We start from the raw sequence: 17,293 nt of genomic DNA, 5'->3' as shown, positions 1-17,293 counted from the left end.
TACATATAGCTCCCTTTAAAGTTTAGGACAGGTAGCATCTAAACACTAAAACAATGCTCCTTCCAGAACCCGATCAAAGAAAGATCTTAAAATAAACTCCTGCGTACTCTGTCTTCTAAAAAAAATGCTAGCTGTCTGGCAATCAGACTACTTTGCTCTAAAACTATAAGCCACTGACTCAGAAAATATATGTAGAAAAGGACATTGACTTTACTTAAATTACACAGATTTGTATAATTGTTTCAAGTTTCAGTTCTAAGCCATGAAATCAACACTACAGCCAGGTAACCAGCATTTTCAGAAACAGGACAATTTTGGCAAGTTCTGTTTTTCTTTCACAATATGTTAATTTTAAACTCATTAAAGTCGCATTCATGTTTGCAATATGGGCTTTTGCGATTACTTGCAGCAGACTCAGCGGGGGTTCCCTGTGATTAGCTGTGAGTGGAAAGCCCCACTGAAAGCAATGGGAGCCTGACAGCACCCACAGCTTTTTGCTGCCATTTGCCAATAATCATTCATGCAGCAATCACCTGCAGATGATTGTCCCTGGATGCAGACAGTTAAAAAAAAAAAAACCTTATTAGTAAAAACAAAATGGTACTTGTTGAAGGTGTAAACATTGCAAGATACCATGTGCCTATCTTGGAAAGGCATGAACTGCCTATAAACCACAAATTTAAACTTCCCTTGTAAATCTGTATTTAAACAGTATAACAGTATTTTTAAGCAGACACACCACACACATATATATATCCCCATAACAATGTTGATAATAATGTATATGCAGCTTCACATGCAAAAAAAACAAAAATAGGATTGATAAGCTATTTATGTATTTGTAAGTAGTGTTATAACGAATGGTTAAGTAGGTTTCTTGTTTTTTTTTTTTTCACACTTATTAGATTTTGCAAGCCAAAATATATTATGAAATCCGCAATAAGAGAATAAAGTAGAGGGCACCCTCTGCTGGAGCAACATTGGAATTAAAAATTTCTTCTAAGAAAAGGAAAATATTTTCCTAAAGACTAGGGTTTTATTTCACCCCAAGATTTACTTACCCTATGCCCTTTCTCTCCGGGGAGACCTGGGAGACCATCAAAACCTCTGTCACCCTGTAAAACAAGTACAAAAATTGAGGCGTTAAAAGTTATAGCTTAGAACCATCAGTATTTTATCCGCCTATACCCTGTTTTACTGGTCAGACAGAACTGAATCATTCTATACAATACGTAAAAAAGAATTTAAAATATATTTTCCTAAAAATGTAAAAAAAAAAAAAAAAAAGAATACTATACCTTTGAACCAGGTTCTCCGGGCATTCCACGAGCTCCATCAGTTCCAGGACGTCCCTGAAATTGGACATGTCATATTAATAGATAGCAAAACCTATATGCATTGGACAGCATAGCATTACTAATTCCTTTACCAGAAGCTTGCTGATTCCCAAGGGAGGAAGAAAAGAGAAAATATGTACCTAATAAACTTTAATTACAACATTAAGATGCTGAAAGTTAAACTAAGTAGAGGTTGCTGTATGTTTTTTTCTTGCATCCTTCTGTAATTAAATTAAAAATACAGCCTTGTAGAATGTTGTATCTTGTTAGTCTTCAATCAAAGCAGAAAAAATGCAGTTATAAGGACTTAAAATGCAAGCTGAAACATTCAGTTTGATCTTCAGGTTTGCTTCATAACTGACTACACCCAAGTCAAATGTTTTGAAAACTTCAAATTCAAAATAAATGTATAATTGAAACACCAGAAATTGGTAAAAGAGCAGACCTGATATAAACATATTTCCTTGCTGCAATTTCCATGACACAAAGGCAATCAATGGTAAATCAATCTCCAGAATATGAAAATTCTCTGGACAGCTGAATTACAAGAACCAATAATCTGAAAAACAACCCCTCACTATAGAAGGGTAGGCTCGTAGCAGCCATATTGTCAGCGTGTTTTGGCACTGTACAAGGAGGGGACATTCAGTAGAACAAGTTCTTTCTTGGTGGGCTTTTCTGGATCTGATCCACTGGTTCTGTGCATTATAAAAAAAGACAGTGATCCATACCCAAGGGGGTCAAAGGTGAAAGGAACTCAGAGCTAGAGAGATGTATTGCTCATCATTGTAGACAGAATTTGGCATGCCAGCATAGAGTTCCCACTATTGGAAGAGATTGCTGGGATTTGCAGTCCTCCCCGAAGAAACCTCCTATGGACTCTGCCAAATATAGACTTTCATCCTATGCAGGTATGCTAGGGTAGCCACAAGCCTGAACTTAGGGACTAGTGATGCTAGCTAAAGACTGCACTTATGTTGGACGGTTGTCTGTGCATGTCATCATGCTAAGTCATTTAAGTAAAAGCATGGGCAATTGTGTCCTTGTCTGGTCTGAAGTTACCAATGGTAATGGAGGTCTACCAAATGGTCTGTCGTAAGAGTGTACATGTGGCAAGTGGGGCAGATTCTAGCAGAAGGAGTTGTCACCACTCCCTCCATGAGCAGGTCCATTTCTAATAGCCACAGGAGCAGTTCAGCACCACAGAGGTCTCCACCTTGTACACGGTACGGAAGAGTTAAGTAAGTGCAAGCATGGAGTCCATACTAGGTGCACAGCAGGGTTCCATACCATTACTGGGATTAAGGTAGCAGTGATACGCTGGACAGGTGGAGAGGGAAAGGGCTTTGTGTGTCTCTCCTAAATGCATCAGTGACCATGATGATGTACACTGTCATGAACAGAGTTTATTAGGGACCAGTCCTCTGTTCCAGTAAAGGTACCCCATGTGTAAGGCAGTGACCATAACCAAAGTGCCTAGCGTAAGCCCAGGAGAACCCACCTGGGGGAGGCCTCCTATCTGACCCTAACTTGGCACTCAAAAAGGAGGGAAACATGGAGGAAGTGCCTACCCTTACATGTATTTAGTCCTTCTGACCAATACACTCATTCTGAGTGTTAATGAGTACTTGTCAGCCTTTATGACCATGCATCAAATACCCTATCTTGAAACTTGCTTGAGAATTGTTTGAAATCTGTTTTGAGGCTTTATATCTCCTTGTTCTTGAATTATTTTGACATTATGTAATAATAGAACAGGAAATAAAATCTTCACTTACTCTTTTACCAGCTTTTCCCATTGAACCAGGTGCTCCTTGAATTCCTCTAGGACCCTGCAGCACAAAATAGTAAGGTTACATATGTGTACTGTATATAAAATGCAGGAAACATAATGATCATTGCAATGAGGATAATAAAAAAAAAAGCAGAACAAAAATTACTTACCTGGGGCCCTGGATCTCCTGCCTCTCCTTTGATGCCTGCAGCACCTGGAGACCCCTAGAACAAAAAAAAATAAACAATAATTATAGCAAAAGATAGACAGGGTGGGGAGTCTGGGGGGTAAACCACTTATGTGCAGCCCAATAGGCACTTATCAAAATCTAGATAAAGTAAAAAGAAGTCAAGAAGGAGCTGCATACATTACACCCTTTATCATTAATAAAAAATAATTGCAGAGCTGAGATTTTAATACATGCCAAGCAACGCAGTCCAATACAGATGACAAGCGGAAGGCTATGCACTTAATAGAATAGTGCATTATCTCATGACAATAGTCTATTTAAATATTTGGAATAGTGAAAGCTGCTAAGTCTCCATGACATAGTGCTGTCACTCAAAGCTAAGGCCATTAAACCATTTTGTGGTTTATAATATAGATTGACATCATAAATGCTGCTGACAATAATCCTTGTAAATGTCCATATTGTATAAGCTTTCCTGCTGAATGTCACAAAATTTATATTGCTGATGAAAATGGCTACTCTCCCTAAAAATATTGTTGCATATATACAGTAAACACTGGACAGATTAAACTACTGGTTCCAGAGATCTAAGTGACTTAAATAGCTGCACATTCTTTCCTGATGGAATTCCCAACTCTGTATATTGCCTCTTGAATTGGCCATGGTAGGTGGCTGGAACTGGGAACACATTTACAGCATCTCCATGAAAAATATCATAGGCTGGAAGGATATTTAAGTCACTGGACCTGAATCAAAATTGAAACATAAACTTTATGAAGACTGGGGCTGATTTCCCAAAGAAGTAGAGTCTGTTCTCTTAGCAAAGTGAATGTTCCCTTGCAAAGTACCGTATTTATCGGTGTATAACATGCACCTTAACTTTAAGAAGTTTAAAAAAAAAAACTTTAAAATAAAGGTCAGTGCTCTGCAGCCTCACCAGTGCCCATAATTGCAGCCTGTTTAGTACACATCTACAATTATATTGGTGTTCTTAGGAGGGTCAGTTTGGTTTAGTGCTCTGTTAGGACTGCTATCCTGCTCAGTCCGTTCCTCATGCTGTCCTCACTTCTCAAAATGTCTCCAACATATTGCAGCGGGTTAAATTTTACATATTTCAGAGTAATCATCTTGGAAAGAGAAGAGTTTCTCTGTCTCTTTCATCACTCTTGATGATGCAATACTGTGATTTGAAGAAGCAATGAGCTGAGGGAAGTTTGTCGATGACTGCAGCTGTGCCAGTGCTGGATGACACGGATCCACGATTTCCTGTCTATCCGGCACTCAGTCACTCACAGTCCCGCCCAGCTCATATGATGGACAGAACAGTGTTCCACTGCCGGGCCAGAGGGGTGGGACTGTGTGTGACTGTGTGTGTCCCCTCCTTCCACTCCGAGTAGCAGGGATCAGCGTATAACATGCACACACAATCCCCCCGATAAATATGGTAAGTGTTTCTTTAAGGGGTGAATCTGTGTTTACAGTGAATATCCAATTATGTAAAAAAAAAAATTATTACCATTTTATTAGGTAACCTTATGCATTACCATACATTTTCTGAAGTAAAAATACACTCTGAAAAGCGCGCAGTCCCTTCTCCTTTAGTAAATAAATCCTGCTGTATTTTGCTTTGTATGAAAGTTGTAGAAGAGCATATTAGTGTGGCCATACAAGCCTAATTATTCTGGATATATACTTATCTATTGGTGGTAGCTAGGCTGCTTTGATTTTATTTTCAAATGCTAGCTAAGAGGGGTTGAAATTGCCTGCAAATTGCCTGAAAATAAGGGAAAAGCTCTATTGATAGACTATTACAGAAACAATATACTCTCTACATGGCTGATCTTGTAATTGATTGTAGCACTCTAACACAGGGATTGTTGCTCCTTTCATTGGTTGCAGATCTGTATGTAAAATGCCCTCATCAAAATATGATGCAGAAAGAAAGAAAAAAGTAAAATTGATATATGTTGTAAAACATTACCAATAGGTAAATGTTTGCTTATCCACTAAAAATAACTTGAATACTTTGACCACCTAATGCGAAGAGAGGACTCAAGACCCTGATGCTGGGAAACATGGAAGGAAAAAGGAGAAGAGAATGACAGAAAATAAGATGGATAGATAGCATCATCGAAACAATGAACATGATAATAAGCAAGCTCCGGGAGGCAGTGGAGGACAGAAAAGCCTAAGCCAAAAAGTGCTATGGTCCATGAGGTCACGAAGAGTCGGACACAACTAAACGACTGAACAATAACAACAAAAAAAGCTGACAGTTTTAATGTATGTATCTACTAAAAACAGCTGACAGTTTGTATTTATCTACTATCTACTGTATTTATCTACTAAAATTAGTTAACTGTTTCGCTGTAAGCCAAAGTAGAGGCACTTGACCAAAAGTCCTTTACAACATTTTGGGATGCTTCTGTAATAGTACTACTTATCTAATAGTGTCAGCCTTACTGTGGTAAACACTGTAATATCAGCATTTGAAATACCTTAAGAGATGGAACGTTTTTATCTGTTTATGAAAATACTACACGTATAAAGTGTACAATCCTTTTATATGTTCGGTTTGGTCATAGCTAGTACAATACATGAGAAGACTGTAGAGTACAATCCCTAAGGGGCTATAGACAGACATTTGCAGCTGCAGTAGCAGAAGTAGCACAATGTACTGCGTCTCGGTGGACTTGACATCAGCCTTTAACTCAAAGAAGTGCTGCATATGGAATGTATCCTGTGCAGCCTGGAGGCATTCATTTATGAATAAAGATATGTTCAAGGTCTATTTGGACATGTGCCTTTGGAAGCATCTTTTGTTTACGCAGACAAAATTATTCAATATAATATACAATAAAGTAAACTGAATAAGTGATGGCCCATTGCCATTCACATATACATTACTAAAGTGAATTATGCATTTTTAGCCTGGTTGAAACATATGTGACCCTTGTCTATAGTTTTATGCAGCTAGGGAAAAGTGAATGTAGAAATGCCATGTCAATGTTTTTTAAAAGGGCCAAAGATTCTCTTAGCTTAAAGGTGAACTCCGGACATGAGCATTTTCATTGAAAGTGTAACTAAATGCAAAACTTTATTTTTAGTTTTGTAGAGATGGATTAAAACGCTTGTCAGTTTTTAATGCTGTCTGTGCTCTTGTTAATGAGATTTACCCTCTCTATTTATCCTGTTTACCATTATTATTGAAAGTGAAAGTAAAAGAAAATCCCAAATATTGGGTTGTCCCCAGAAAAGTAATAGAGGGGGACTCTTCGAATGGGGACACTATTTCTGGTGACGTGGGGGTCCTCAAGGAATTCCCTTAATTTGCAGGGATTTCCTCTCACTTTCTGTTTGGCTATGGGTCAGGAAGTGAAGCAAAATCTCTACAATGGGAAACAGATGGTGAAAAAAAAAAACTGATAGGCGTGATAAGCCTCCCTTACTCTAAAATGAAAAAAAAAAATGTTTTGCCTATAGTTTTAATTTAAATATACTCCTCTGTAGCTACAGATAAGAAAAACACATTGAACACAACAAATATTTTTGTAACCTTACTATAAAAGTAACAATGACATTATCAACTGCTCTTGCACATAGCCTGCGCAGACAGTGAAGCACTCATACAATAATGAGGGTTTTGGGACTTACTTTCGGTGCCAATGATGCTTCTAAGGATTGAATAGATATATACATAAATGACTGTACACTTTCACACAAGCTTCAAGCCTTTAGCTGTTTTTAAATTGTGACAAGGGGAGAGGATCCCCTGCCCACTGTCACAGGGAGGGAAGGATTAGGGGGGAGAGGAGGCAAGAGCTGGAACATGTTGTATGTTCCACCCTAAATACTAGTGGAACATGTAACCAGCCATCAAATTTTCCACTTGCCTACTCGTATTTTGTGAGTTGAAAATTGTTTCTGGCGAGGAGCTGGGCTGCCTGGGAGTAGGGGGGGGGGGGGGTGTACCACTGACATGCAGGGTTAAACGGGAGCCATTCTCCCAGTGATCGCCCCGGGGAAGAGAGCATGGCGGAAGAGGAAAGCCGCCGGATCACAGAGCGGATAGCCCACTGTTACAGCTTACATTACAATTGCGGTCTGCTCGTGATTACGCTGCCTGACCTGCGCCTGTGATAAACAGAATCAAGTCCAATGCTGGGACGTGTTTTGTCTATCACAGGCGTGGGGTCAGGAGGGCTGTGTGTAACCACGAGCAGAGGCTATTGTAATGTTAGCTGTAACAGTGGGCTATCTACTCTGTGTTCCAGTGGCTTTCCTCTTCCTCCATGCTCTATTCCCTATGATGATCCCCTGCACAGGTGAGCTAAGGCTGCAATGGTGGGCACAGGTGAGCTGAGGCTGCAATGGTGGGCACAGGTGAGTTGGGGCTGCAATGGTGGGAACAGGTGAGGTGAGACTGCAATGGTGGGCACAGGTGAGTTGAGGCTGCAATGGTGGGCACAGGTGAGGCTGCAATGGTGGGCACAGGTGAGGTGAGGCTGCAATGGTGGGCACAGGTGAGGTGAGGCTGCAATGGTGGGCACAGGTGAGCTGAGGCTGCAATGGTGGGCACAGGTGAGGCCGCAATGGTGGGCACAGGTGAGGCTGCAATAGTGGGCACAGGTGGGCTGAGGCTGCAATGTGGGCACCCGTGAGCAGAGGCTGCAATGGTGGACACAGGTGAGCTGAGGTTGCAATGGTGGGCATAGGTGAGCTGAGGCTGCAATGGTGGGCACATGTGATCTGGGGCTGCAATGGTGGGCACAGGTGAGACTGCAATGGTGGGCACAGGTTAGGTGAGGCTGTAATGGTGGACACAGGTGAGGCTGCAATGGTGGGCACAGGTGAGGCTGCAATGGTGGGCACAGGTGATGTGAGGCTGCAATGGTGGGCACAGGTGAGGTGAGGCTGCAATGATGGGCACAGGTGAGCTGAGTCTGTAATGTTGGGCACAGGTGAGATGAGGCTGCAAGGGTGGGCACAGGTGAGGCTGAAACGGTGGGTGCAGGTGAGCTGAGGCTTCAGTGCTGGGCACAGATGAGCTGAGGCTGTAATGGTAAGCACAGGTGAGCTGAGGCTGCAATGGTGGGCACAGGTGAGGTGAGGCTGCAATGATGGGCACAGGTGAGCTGAGACTGCAATGGTGGGCACAGGTGAGCTGAGTCTGTAATGTTGGGCACAGGTGAGATGAGGCTGCAAGGGTGGGCACAGGTGAGGCTGAAACGGTGGGCACAGGTGAGCTGAGGCTTCAGTGCTGGGCACAGATGAGCTGAGGCTGTAATGGTGAGCACAGGTGAGCTGAGGCTGCAATGGTGGGCACATGTGAGGCTGCAATGGTGGACACAGGTGAGCTGAGGCTGCAATGGTGGGCACTGGTGAGGCTACACTGATAGGCCCTGATAAAGTTGTTGTTAATATTTATTTTTGTAACTTAATTCTGCATAAAACATTTAAGTATAATTTCATTAGATAATTTATTGGGGCATGTTTTGGGGCAGTACAGAGTAGGGATTGGGTGGGGCAACTGGTGGCAAGTAACCTTTAAGGCCTGGCTAGTAGCTCAGGACTTTCAATTGTGAGCCCTGATGTAACATTATCCAAAGGTGAACTTACCCTTTTAAGTGGAAGAAAACCCCCATCCAACTACCTATTCTGCCTACCCTGGTGATGTTACCCTTATACAGGATAGCTGGAGCTGCAAAATTATGTGACCAGACTAAAACTCTAAAAATAAATAAGTACACAGATCTTTTTTACATAGGGTAGGCAGGATAGGTAGGAAGATGGGGGAGGGAATATTTGTATTAATAGTTATTGGCAGATTTCATTCGTCTATTCCCACAGGCTTCTTACTACAACACAGCCTTAAGGGATGACAGAAGGAGGGCCTTTTTGATCATCTTGTAGATCAATCTGATCAACTGAAAAATCCAGACAATCTTAAAAAATGTAAGTCATGGATCGTATTAATTTCTGTAGGCTGGACAAATGTTCATGCACTATATATTTGCAAGGAAAAAGAACTGCCGAATGTGGAATCGCCTGGTTTTCAAAATGTGCTTATCACTATTTATGACCACAGATCTTGCTGAAGGCATGGCGCTTCATGCCTTGTACAACACGGAAAGGCATTGAGACTGATTTACTAAATGATATGAGAATGTCCACACAATGCATTGTGTGACTAGTCAGTTAAAGCAGTATTAAACCCAAAAATAAAAATTTAATATATAGCAGATTACCAATCTTTAAATCTAGCGCCTATAGGAGTTTTTCCTTTTTAGGCGTTTCCCCCTGTTTTCACCTGGTGATCTGGCCAGTAACACATCTCCTGTATTATACAGGCACCACACTGGATTGAGGTGCACAGGAGGCACATGGGCAGGAGCACTGGTAATCTAGGGGGAGGGAAGTGTTATATGTACTAGCAGATTTAAATGCAGTAACAAGTTGAAGCCAAACTTCAGCTAATACTTACAATCAGTTACAGGTTTTTCTTTTGGGGTAAAGGTTTTGCATAAATATATAAAAGCTGATCATTTTAAGTACTCCTGACTGTAGCAAATGGACTGTCTCATCCCTGTAACTGCAAGAGAGCTTTGCTGCTGAAAAACAACAGACTAATGCCCCGTACACACGAGCGGAATTTCTGTCTGAAAAACCAGGATGTTTTTTCCGACAGAACTCACCTCAAACTTGGCTTGTATACACATGGTCACACAAAAGGTCTCTGAACTTTCGACCGTCAACACTATGACGTGCCAAGAAATTGACGAGCCAAGAAAATGAAGTTCAATGCTTCAGAGTTTTCGTCAAATTGTTTCCAAGCATGCGTAGGGATTTTGCGTGTCAAAATTGCTACAGACGATCGGAATTTCCGATTGGAAATTTTTCCAACCGAAAAATTGAGAATTTGCTCTCAATCTTTTGCTGGCCGAAATTCCACCAGCAAAAGTCCAATGGAGCATACACACAATCTCATTTTCCAACCAATAGCTCTCATCGGACTTTTGCTGGCGGAATTTTCAATTGTGTGTACGGGGCATTACTGGCTGGATTACCAGATGAAAATAGAAGAAAGAAAGCCTAAAAAATAGAATGCAGCCATCACATCTTAAAATTGGTAAGCTGCAATAATATAATAAATGTTTGCTTTTGGGTTTAAATTATTCTGTCATGCGCAGATAAAATTAGTATTTTTTTGATAACTGGGATTCATTTTCACACACTTTCTAATCCTTTAGTAAGTCAGCCTTATTATGTCAGTGTTATAATCATTCATTCAGATGGTAATAGCAGTCTAATGCCGATGCTATTTCAGACTTTTATATAAATATTAGGTAAAAAAATATATAAAACTCAGTAAAGTAGTGGTAAACACAAACAATTATGTACAGGGATAACCCACTTTTAAGTACACAATGGAATTTATTTACTAAAGCTGGAAAGTGCAAAATCAGGCTCACTTCTGCATAGAAACCAATGAGCCTCCAGGTTTTATTACAAAAACTTAATTGAACAAGCTGGGGTTAGAAGCTCATTGGTTTCTATGTAGAAGTGAGCCTGATTTTGAACTTTCCAGCTTTAGTAAATAAACCCCATTTTGTACTTAAAAGTGGGGTATGCCTGTAAAGTAGTGGTAAACACAAACAATTACAGTGGTGTGAAAAAGTGTTTGCCCCCTTCCTCATTTCCTGTTCCTTTGCATGTTTGTCACACTTAAGTGTTTCGGAACATCAAACCAATTTAAACAATAGTCAAGGACAACACAAGTAAACACAAAATGCAATTTGTAAATGAAGGTGTTTATTATTAAAGGTGAAAAAAAATCCAAACCATCATGGCCCTGTGTGAAAAAGTGATTGCCCCCTAAACCTAATAACTGGTTGGGCCACCCTTAGCAGCAACAACTGCAACCAAGCGTTTGCGATAACGTGCAATGAGGCTTTTACAGCATCCTGGAGGAATTTTGGCCCACTCATCTTTGCAGAATTGTCCTAATTCAGTTACATTAGAGGGTTTTCGAGCATGAACAGTTTTTTTAAGGTCATACCACAACATCTCAATAGGATTCAGGTCAGGACTTTGGCTAGGCCACTCCAAAGTCTTCATTTTGTTTTTCCTCAGCCATTCGGTGGTGGACTTGCTGGTGTGTTTAGGATCATTGTCCTGCTGCAGAACCCAAGTTCGTTTCAGCTTGAGTACACGAACAGATGGTCGGACATTCTCCTTCAGGATCTCTTGGTAGACAGCAGAATTCATAGTTCCTTTTATCACGGCAAGTCTTCCAGGTCCTGAAGCAGCAAAACAGCCCCAGACCATCACACTACCACCACCATATTTTACTGTTGGTATAATGTTCTTTTTATGAAATGCAGTGTTCCTTCTACGCCAGATATACTTGGACACACACCTTCCAAAGAGTTCCACTTTTGTCTCATCGGTCCACAGAATGTTGTCCCAAAAGTCTTGGGGATCATTAAGATGTGTTGTGGAGAAATTGAGACGAGCTTTGATGTTCTTTTTGCTCAGCAGTGGTTTTCTCCTTGGAACTCTGCCATGCAGGCCATTTTTGCCCAGTCTTTTCCTGATGGTGGAGGCATGAACGCTGACCTTAACTGAGGCAAGTGAGGCCTGCAGTTCCTTGAACGTTGTTGTGGGGTCTTTTGTGACCTCTTGGATGAGTCGTCGCTGCGCTCTTGGGGTAATTTTGGGCGGCCGGCCACTCCTGGGAAGGTTCACCACTGTTCCATGTCTTCGCCATTTGTGGATAATGGCTCTCACTGTGGTTCGCTGGATTCCCAAAGCTTTGGAAATGGCTTTATAACCCTTTCCAGACTGATAGATCTCAATTACTTTCTTTCTCAATTGTTCCTGAATTTCTTTGGGTCTCGGCATGATGTGTAGCTTTTAAGGATCTTCTGGTGGACCTTACTGTGTCAAGCAGCTCCTATTTAAGTGATGCCTTGATTGTGAACAGGTGTGGCAATAATCAGGCCTGGGTGTGGCTAGAGAAATTGAACTCAGGTGTGGACACCACAGTTATAGTATGTTTTAACAAGGGGGGGGGGGGCAATCACTTTTTCACACAGGGCCATGATGGTTTGGATTTTTTTTCACCTTTAATAATAAACACCTTCATTTACAAATTGCATTTTGTGTTTACTTGTGTTGTCCTTGACTATTGTTTAAATTGGTTTGATGTTCCGAAACACTTAAGTGTGACAAACATGCAAAGGAACAGGAAATGAGGAAGGGGGCAAATACTTTTTCACACCACTGTATGTAGTACCTACTCATGGGTTAGTGGTGTTTGTACTTTTCTTATTGTATTTTTATTGAATATAATCAGTGGTCTAATCTTTTAAAAATTATAGAAATGAGAGGGAAAAAAAGTAGCATGTTGCTGTCCCCAATAATTTAAATATTACTATTCATCCTTGTAGATTGTAATGGAAAATACTGGCTTTGGTTGCTAAAGGTAAAATACCCCCATTTTGTTTGCTTCAGTTTTTTCCTTCTTTAACTTTTTTTCTTGTTATTATGCACAGTGACACAGAATCTTCTTACGCTCCAAAAAATCCACCAGGGGTTTATTGTCAGCAATAAAACAATTTTCCTACATTTGCTGGAAACAGTTTGTGTTTAATATTTATAAACACTATATAGTATTTCTCCAATGTAGGCACAGATTAGAAACTTTAAATTTACTATTTAATGCACACTTGCATTGTTCTCAAAATAATGCGGTTACTGAGGCTTTCTTTGTTCTCTTATCTAATAAAATAACTGGACGTCTACAGCCTCCTTATGGTACAAGAGCTAAACAGTTCACATAGGGATTCACACAGGTTTATAAACATGCTTTAATATCCCATATTCTGGCAGCTAGAGGCAGTAAAACTGCAGAACTAATATCCAAAACCCCTCACACCTCTTTAATGCACCAACAGCTATAGAACATTTATTTACTGTTATGCAAGTTGTTCTCTCTGTGTGAAGAAGACTACTGTTTTCAATCCCTGTACTTCAAGGTTACCTGCTATATGTGCTCTATAACAGTGTAAGGTAAAATGATGTGGAAATAAAAGATGCTAGCGGTAGTCATGGCATGGCTTTAAAACAAATGCTGTCAGGTTGAATCATTGGCTTATGTATCATACTAAAAAGATGATTCCTACTTATTATGTTTGGGTTGGATGGAGGTGGATCAATCAGAAAGAATCTCTGAATCATAACATAGCAAATGAAGCCGAAATTCATTTTGTTCCCTTTCTTACTTTCAGATGCCAGTCAGATATCTGGTAATTGAGGTCCCAACTCTACGTACCAGCTGCAAACTTCATGATAGGATATGTCATTATATCAGTTTACCTTTATTTTACTTTATACTAGGGAGGAAACAAAAAGCTGAAGGAAACTTCTTTTGCAACGGTAGGGGTGAGACTTAAAAGAAGATTTCCAGGTATGGAAATTTTTACATAGGTTGCATTGGTTTTTCCTGGACCATTGTAACTAGGTAAATACCGTACCTGTGGGATCCCCACTGAAGCTGAAAATCACTGAAGTAGACAACACTACTCCAATAATTTCCACTAGCTTCTACGTGTGCCAAGTGCCTACCCTGCTGCACTGAGAAAAGAAGAATGATTAGCATTTCCTAAATGATTGCAAAGCATTTTTTGATTGAATGAGGTGGAGATGTAGGGCAGTGACATCACACTCCAGTTTGTCTAATCAAATAATGGTTTGCATTCATTGAGAAAATACAAAGCTTTCTCTGAATGGTGCCCATGCCAAGTGGCCAACCTCCTGTGTTCGGAATGCAGCACTGGTGTCGGTGTAGGTGGTATGGTGTCAGTCTAAAGAGGATGCCTTGTCATCCATGTCAGTGGGATGAAAGAAAAGAAGGTAGTTGGGAGGTTGTGAAATTGGAAAGGGGGTTCTGTGGGTTACATTGAACTGATGGACGGATGGCTCTAAGGAAACTGAGGGGGGCTGAAGGGTCCTGAGAGAAGTAGGGTGGCTAAGGGTCTCTTTAGGACATTAAGAGGAAGAGGAGAGCTCTGGGACTGAGTTTCCCCCCCCCCCCCCCACCTTCCACATACTCACAGTTTACTCCTTCTAATGGAGGTGTAAACCTTGGATTGAAGGCATTCTCTTTTGGTCTCTGGTCATGTGATATGTCACATGACAAGGGGATACAGGAGGAAGGACAGTCCAACCTCACTTCACTGCAGGTTTCTGAACTTTGCTTCAGAAACCTGCAGTCTGCTCTCAGCAAGGGCCAAGGGCCACCTCTCACTCTTCTCCATTTTCAGTAGGCTTGGAGGGAGGGGAGAGTAGAATCCTCCCTCCAGCAGTGTTCCTGGTCTCTGCTCTGTCCCAGGGAACCAAGCCTGCACACCAAAAGTGAAAAGCAAAAGTTAGCAAGTCCCCAGGTATGATAACGTCTAGTACTAAAGTTATTGTAAAGTCTAATTTTTTTTCAATAAAAATAACAAACATGTTATACTTAGCTGCTCTGTTGCAATGGATTTGTACAAAGAAGCCCAGATCATCCTCTTCTTGGGTCCCTCTTCTGTGCTCCTGACCCCTCCCTCTTGTTGAGCACCCCCACAGAGAGCAGCTCGATATGGGGGCACCCGAGCTGAGTCACAGCTCCTTGTGTCCATTCAGACATGTAGCTGTGGCATGGCCCTGCCCATCTTTCTCTTGATTGGCTGACTGACTTTGATTAACAGTAGCAGGAGCCAATGGTGCTACTGCTGTGTCTCAGCCAATCAGGAGGCAGGGTCTTGGGTGGCCAAGACACTCGTGGATATCGCTGAGCATAGATGGGACTTGGGTAAGTATTAGGGGGCCAAGGGGGGCTGCTACACACAGAAGATTTTTAATCTTAATGCATAGAATGCATTTATATAGAAAAACCTTCTGACTTTACAACTCCTTTAAGTGCTGTGTACAAATCAGTCATCAGCTCAGATACTCTGCACTGTTGTACATGCGCAAATGGAAGCTGAAAGACACCTGTAATATAATGTGATATTATGTATAGTTTATTGGCAGGGCAGAAGAGTTGTTAGGTTATGCATCATGTCCAGTTAATAGTTTAAGATGGGAATATTTACTAGACATGTGTGATTCATTTAGTTTGAAATTTGGAAAAAAAATAGTTTTTCAGAGATTTTCTGAAATTCTGAATCACAATAACAAAGATATTTAATAAATCCAAAAAAGTATAACGAAAACAACAAATTCATTAATATACATTTATTTAATTCGGATGACATGAGGTGGTAGTTTGGGCCTTTTGTTAAGGTTTTGTTAAGCATCTGAAATAACGTAACAACTTAAAGAATGATCCAAATTGATCCATTCATTTTTATTCTAGTGAGTGTAGTATGTATCTTCTAATGAGATTCTTTTTGTATTGGGGTTGAACTTGAGAGACCATTAATTTAATGTGTATGTGGGCTGCCCAACAAAAAATGTCAGTTGGATATAAGGTAATTAATTCAACTTAATAACATAACAAATTAATATTTATATTTCGGATAAGAGTGGTGCGGTAGTCTTTGATTCATGGATAATCAGCCGATTCTTTTTGCATTAACGTTTTTTTCATTATTATAAAAAATGCACGTAATATGAAATGGAAACATATTTGAATAAATACAGCAAGGTATAATAATTAAATAAGGTGATTCCTACTTATTGTGTTTGGGTTAGATGGAGGTGGATCAATCAGAATCTCCAAATCTTACCATAGCGAATTAAACCAAAATGTTTTTTTTTTTCATTCATTACTTTCAGAAGCAAGTCAGATATCTGGTAAATGAAAGGAGTCAATGGATGTTTCTATATCATGCAGGGATACATGATGAGTGCGGCAAAAAAACAGGGCAACTACTGGATATTATAGTTCCTTGACAAAGGCTGCCAACGAGATTTGCCAACACTTACAAATAGGTATTTTGTGACTCTGGTACAAAGAGATCATTTAAACTATATTTGTCTCCTGTATATGGGAACCATAAATGTATGTCCTCCCAAACCTTATGATTCTCCCTTTTACTACATTGTTTCCATCTTCTGGCTGCCTGTGGATATTTAAAGTGGCATTAAAACCAAAATGAAAAAATACTGAATTGCAGCTCACAAATTCATAGATGATATGACTGTTTTTTTTTGTTAGCCTTTCTTCCTTTATTTTCAACTAGTGATCTGGCCAGTAAGTCTATTATTTCTCATCTTACTTTAATGAACCAAACAGTCTATACAAGGTAGCAGTTAGAGGGTTGAGACAAACCTCTTAACACTGAAAGGCTGCTTTCACGCTGAGGCGCTTTACAGGCGAAACACACAAGCTGACAAATACTTCCAGCCCTATGGGTCCTCTGTGGTGGAAAGCAGGAAGGACAAGGGCATTAATTCCGGATACTAGGCGAATGCAGCCCTCCTCAGACGGGTTGATCAAATAGATACTACAAAAAACAAAAAGGACAGGAAGGCTCATGCACCTAGTGCATTACCGAGCTCTGAGGAAGGGGGTGCGCCCCCAAAATGCATCAGCTGTACACCCCTGTGATTCTTGCAACATTTGTTGTCCACACTGCATGACATTGTGTGGTCTGTAGCAACTTTGTGAGTATCCAGCTTTATCTGATTTTACATTGAATAAAAACCTTCTCGGTAATGCACTAGGTGCATGCACCTGCTTGTCTTTTTGTTTTCTGTAGTATACACTGTGAAAATACATGGTAACACACTGTATATGTGTGTTGTGGTGCATTGGCATTCATTGCTAAATGCACATTTATAATGGGCTGCAGCCCATTTGCAGTATAGCACACCATAACACACAGATGCAAAGGCTCTGTGTGTTTTGGTATATTACTATTGAAAAAGTAGGACCTATTTGCATTGAAGTACATTAACAGCCCATTCAAAATGAATGGCCTTCTTAATGCAACACATCTGTAA

At 40.5% G+C, this 17,293-nt stretch overlaps 1 protein-coding gene across 7 annotated transcripts in view; it reads right to left on the bottom strand.

Annotated features, from left to right (window-relative positions):
• The window catches only part of COL11A1 (collagen type XI alpha 1 chain), a 260,086-nt gene that overhangs the window by 120,784 nt on the left and 122,009 nt on the right, over nucleotides 1-17,293 (bottom strand). For all 7 annotated transcript variants that reach the window (XM_077452794.1, XM_077452798.1, XM_077452796.1 and 4 more), the window contains 4 exons: nucleotides 3,282-3,335; nucleotides 3,116-3,169; nucleotides 1,299-1,352; nucleotides 1,062-1,115 (listed from right to left, as the gene is read on the bottom strand). In XM_077452794.1, coding sequence (XP_077308920.1) covers nucleotides 1,062-1,115; nucleotides 1,299-1,352; nucleotides 3,116-3,169; nucleotides 3,282-3,335 — 216 coding nt within the window. The remainder of the gene's footprint in view (nucleotides 1-1,061; nucleotides 1,116-1,298; nucleotides 1,353-3,115; nucleotides 3,170-3,281; nucleotides 3,336-17,293) is intronic.

The sequence above is a fragment of the Lithobates pipiens genome, unplaced genomic scaffold, assembly GCF_037356315.1.
Source record: "Lithobates pipiens isolate NorthernLeopardFrog02 unplaced genomic scaffold, aLitPip1_a1.2 Scaffold_23, whole genome shotgun sequence".
Taxonomy (NCBI): Eukaryota; Metazoa; Chordata; class Amphibia; order Anura; family Ranidae; genus Lithobates; species Lithobates pipiens.
The sequence above is the reverse complement of the archived record's forward strand: the minus strand, read 5'-3'. Positions and strand labels throughout refer to the sequence as shown.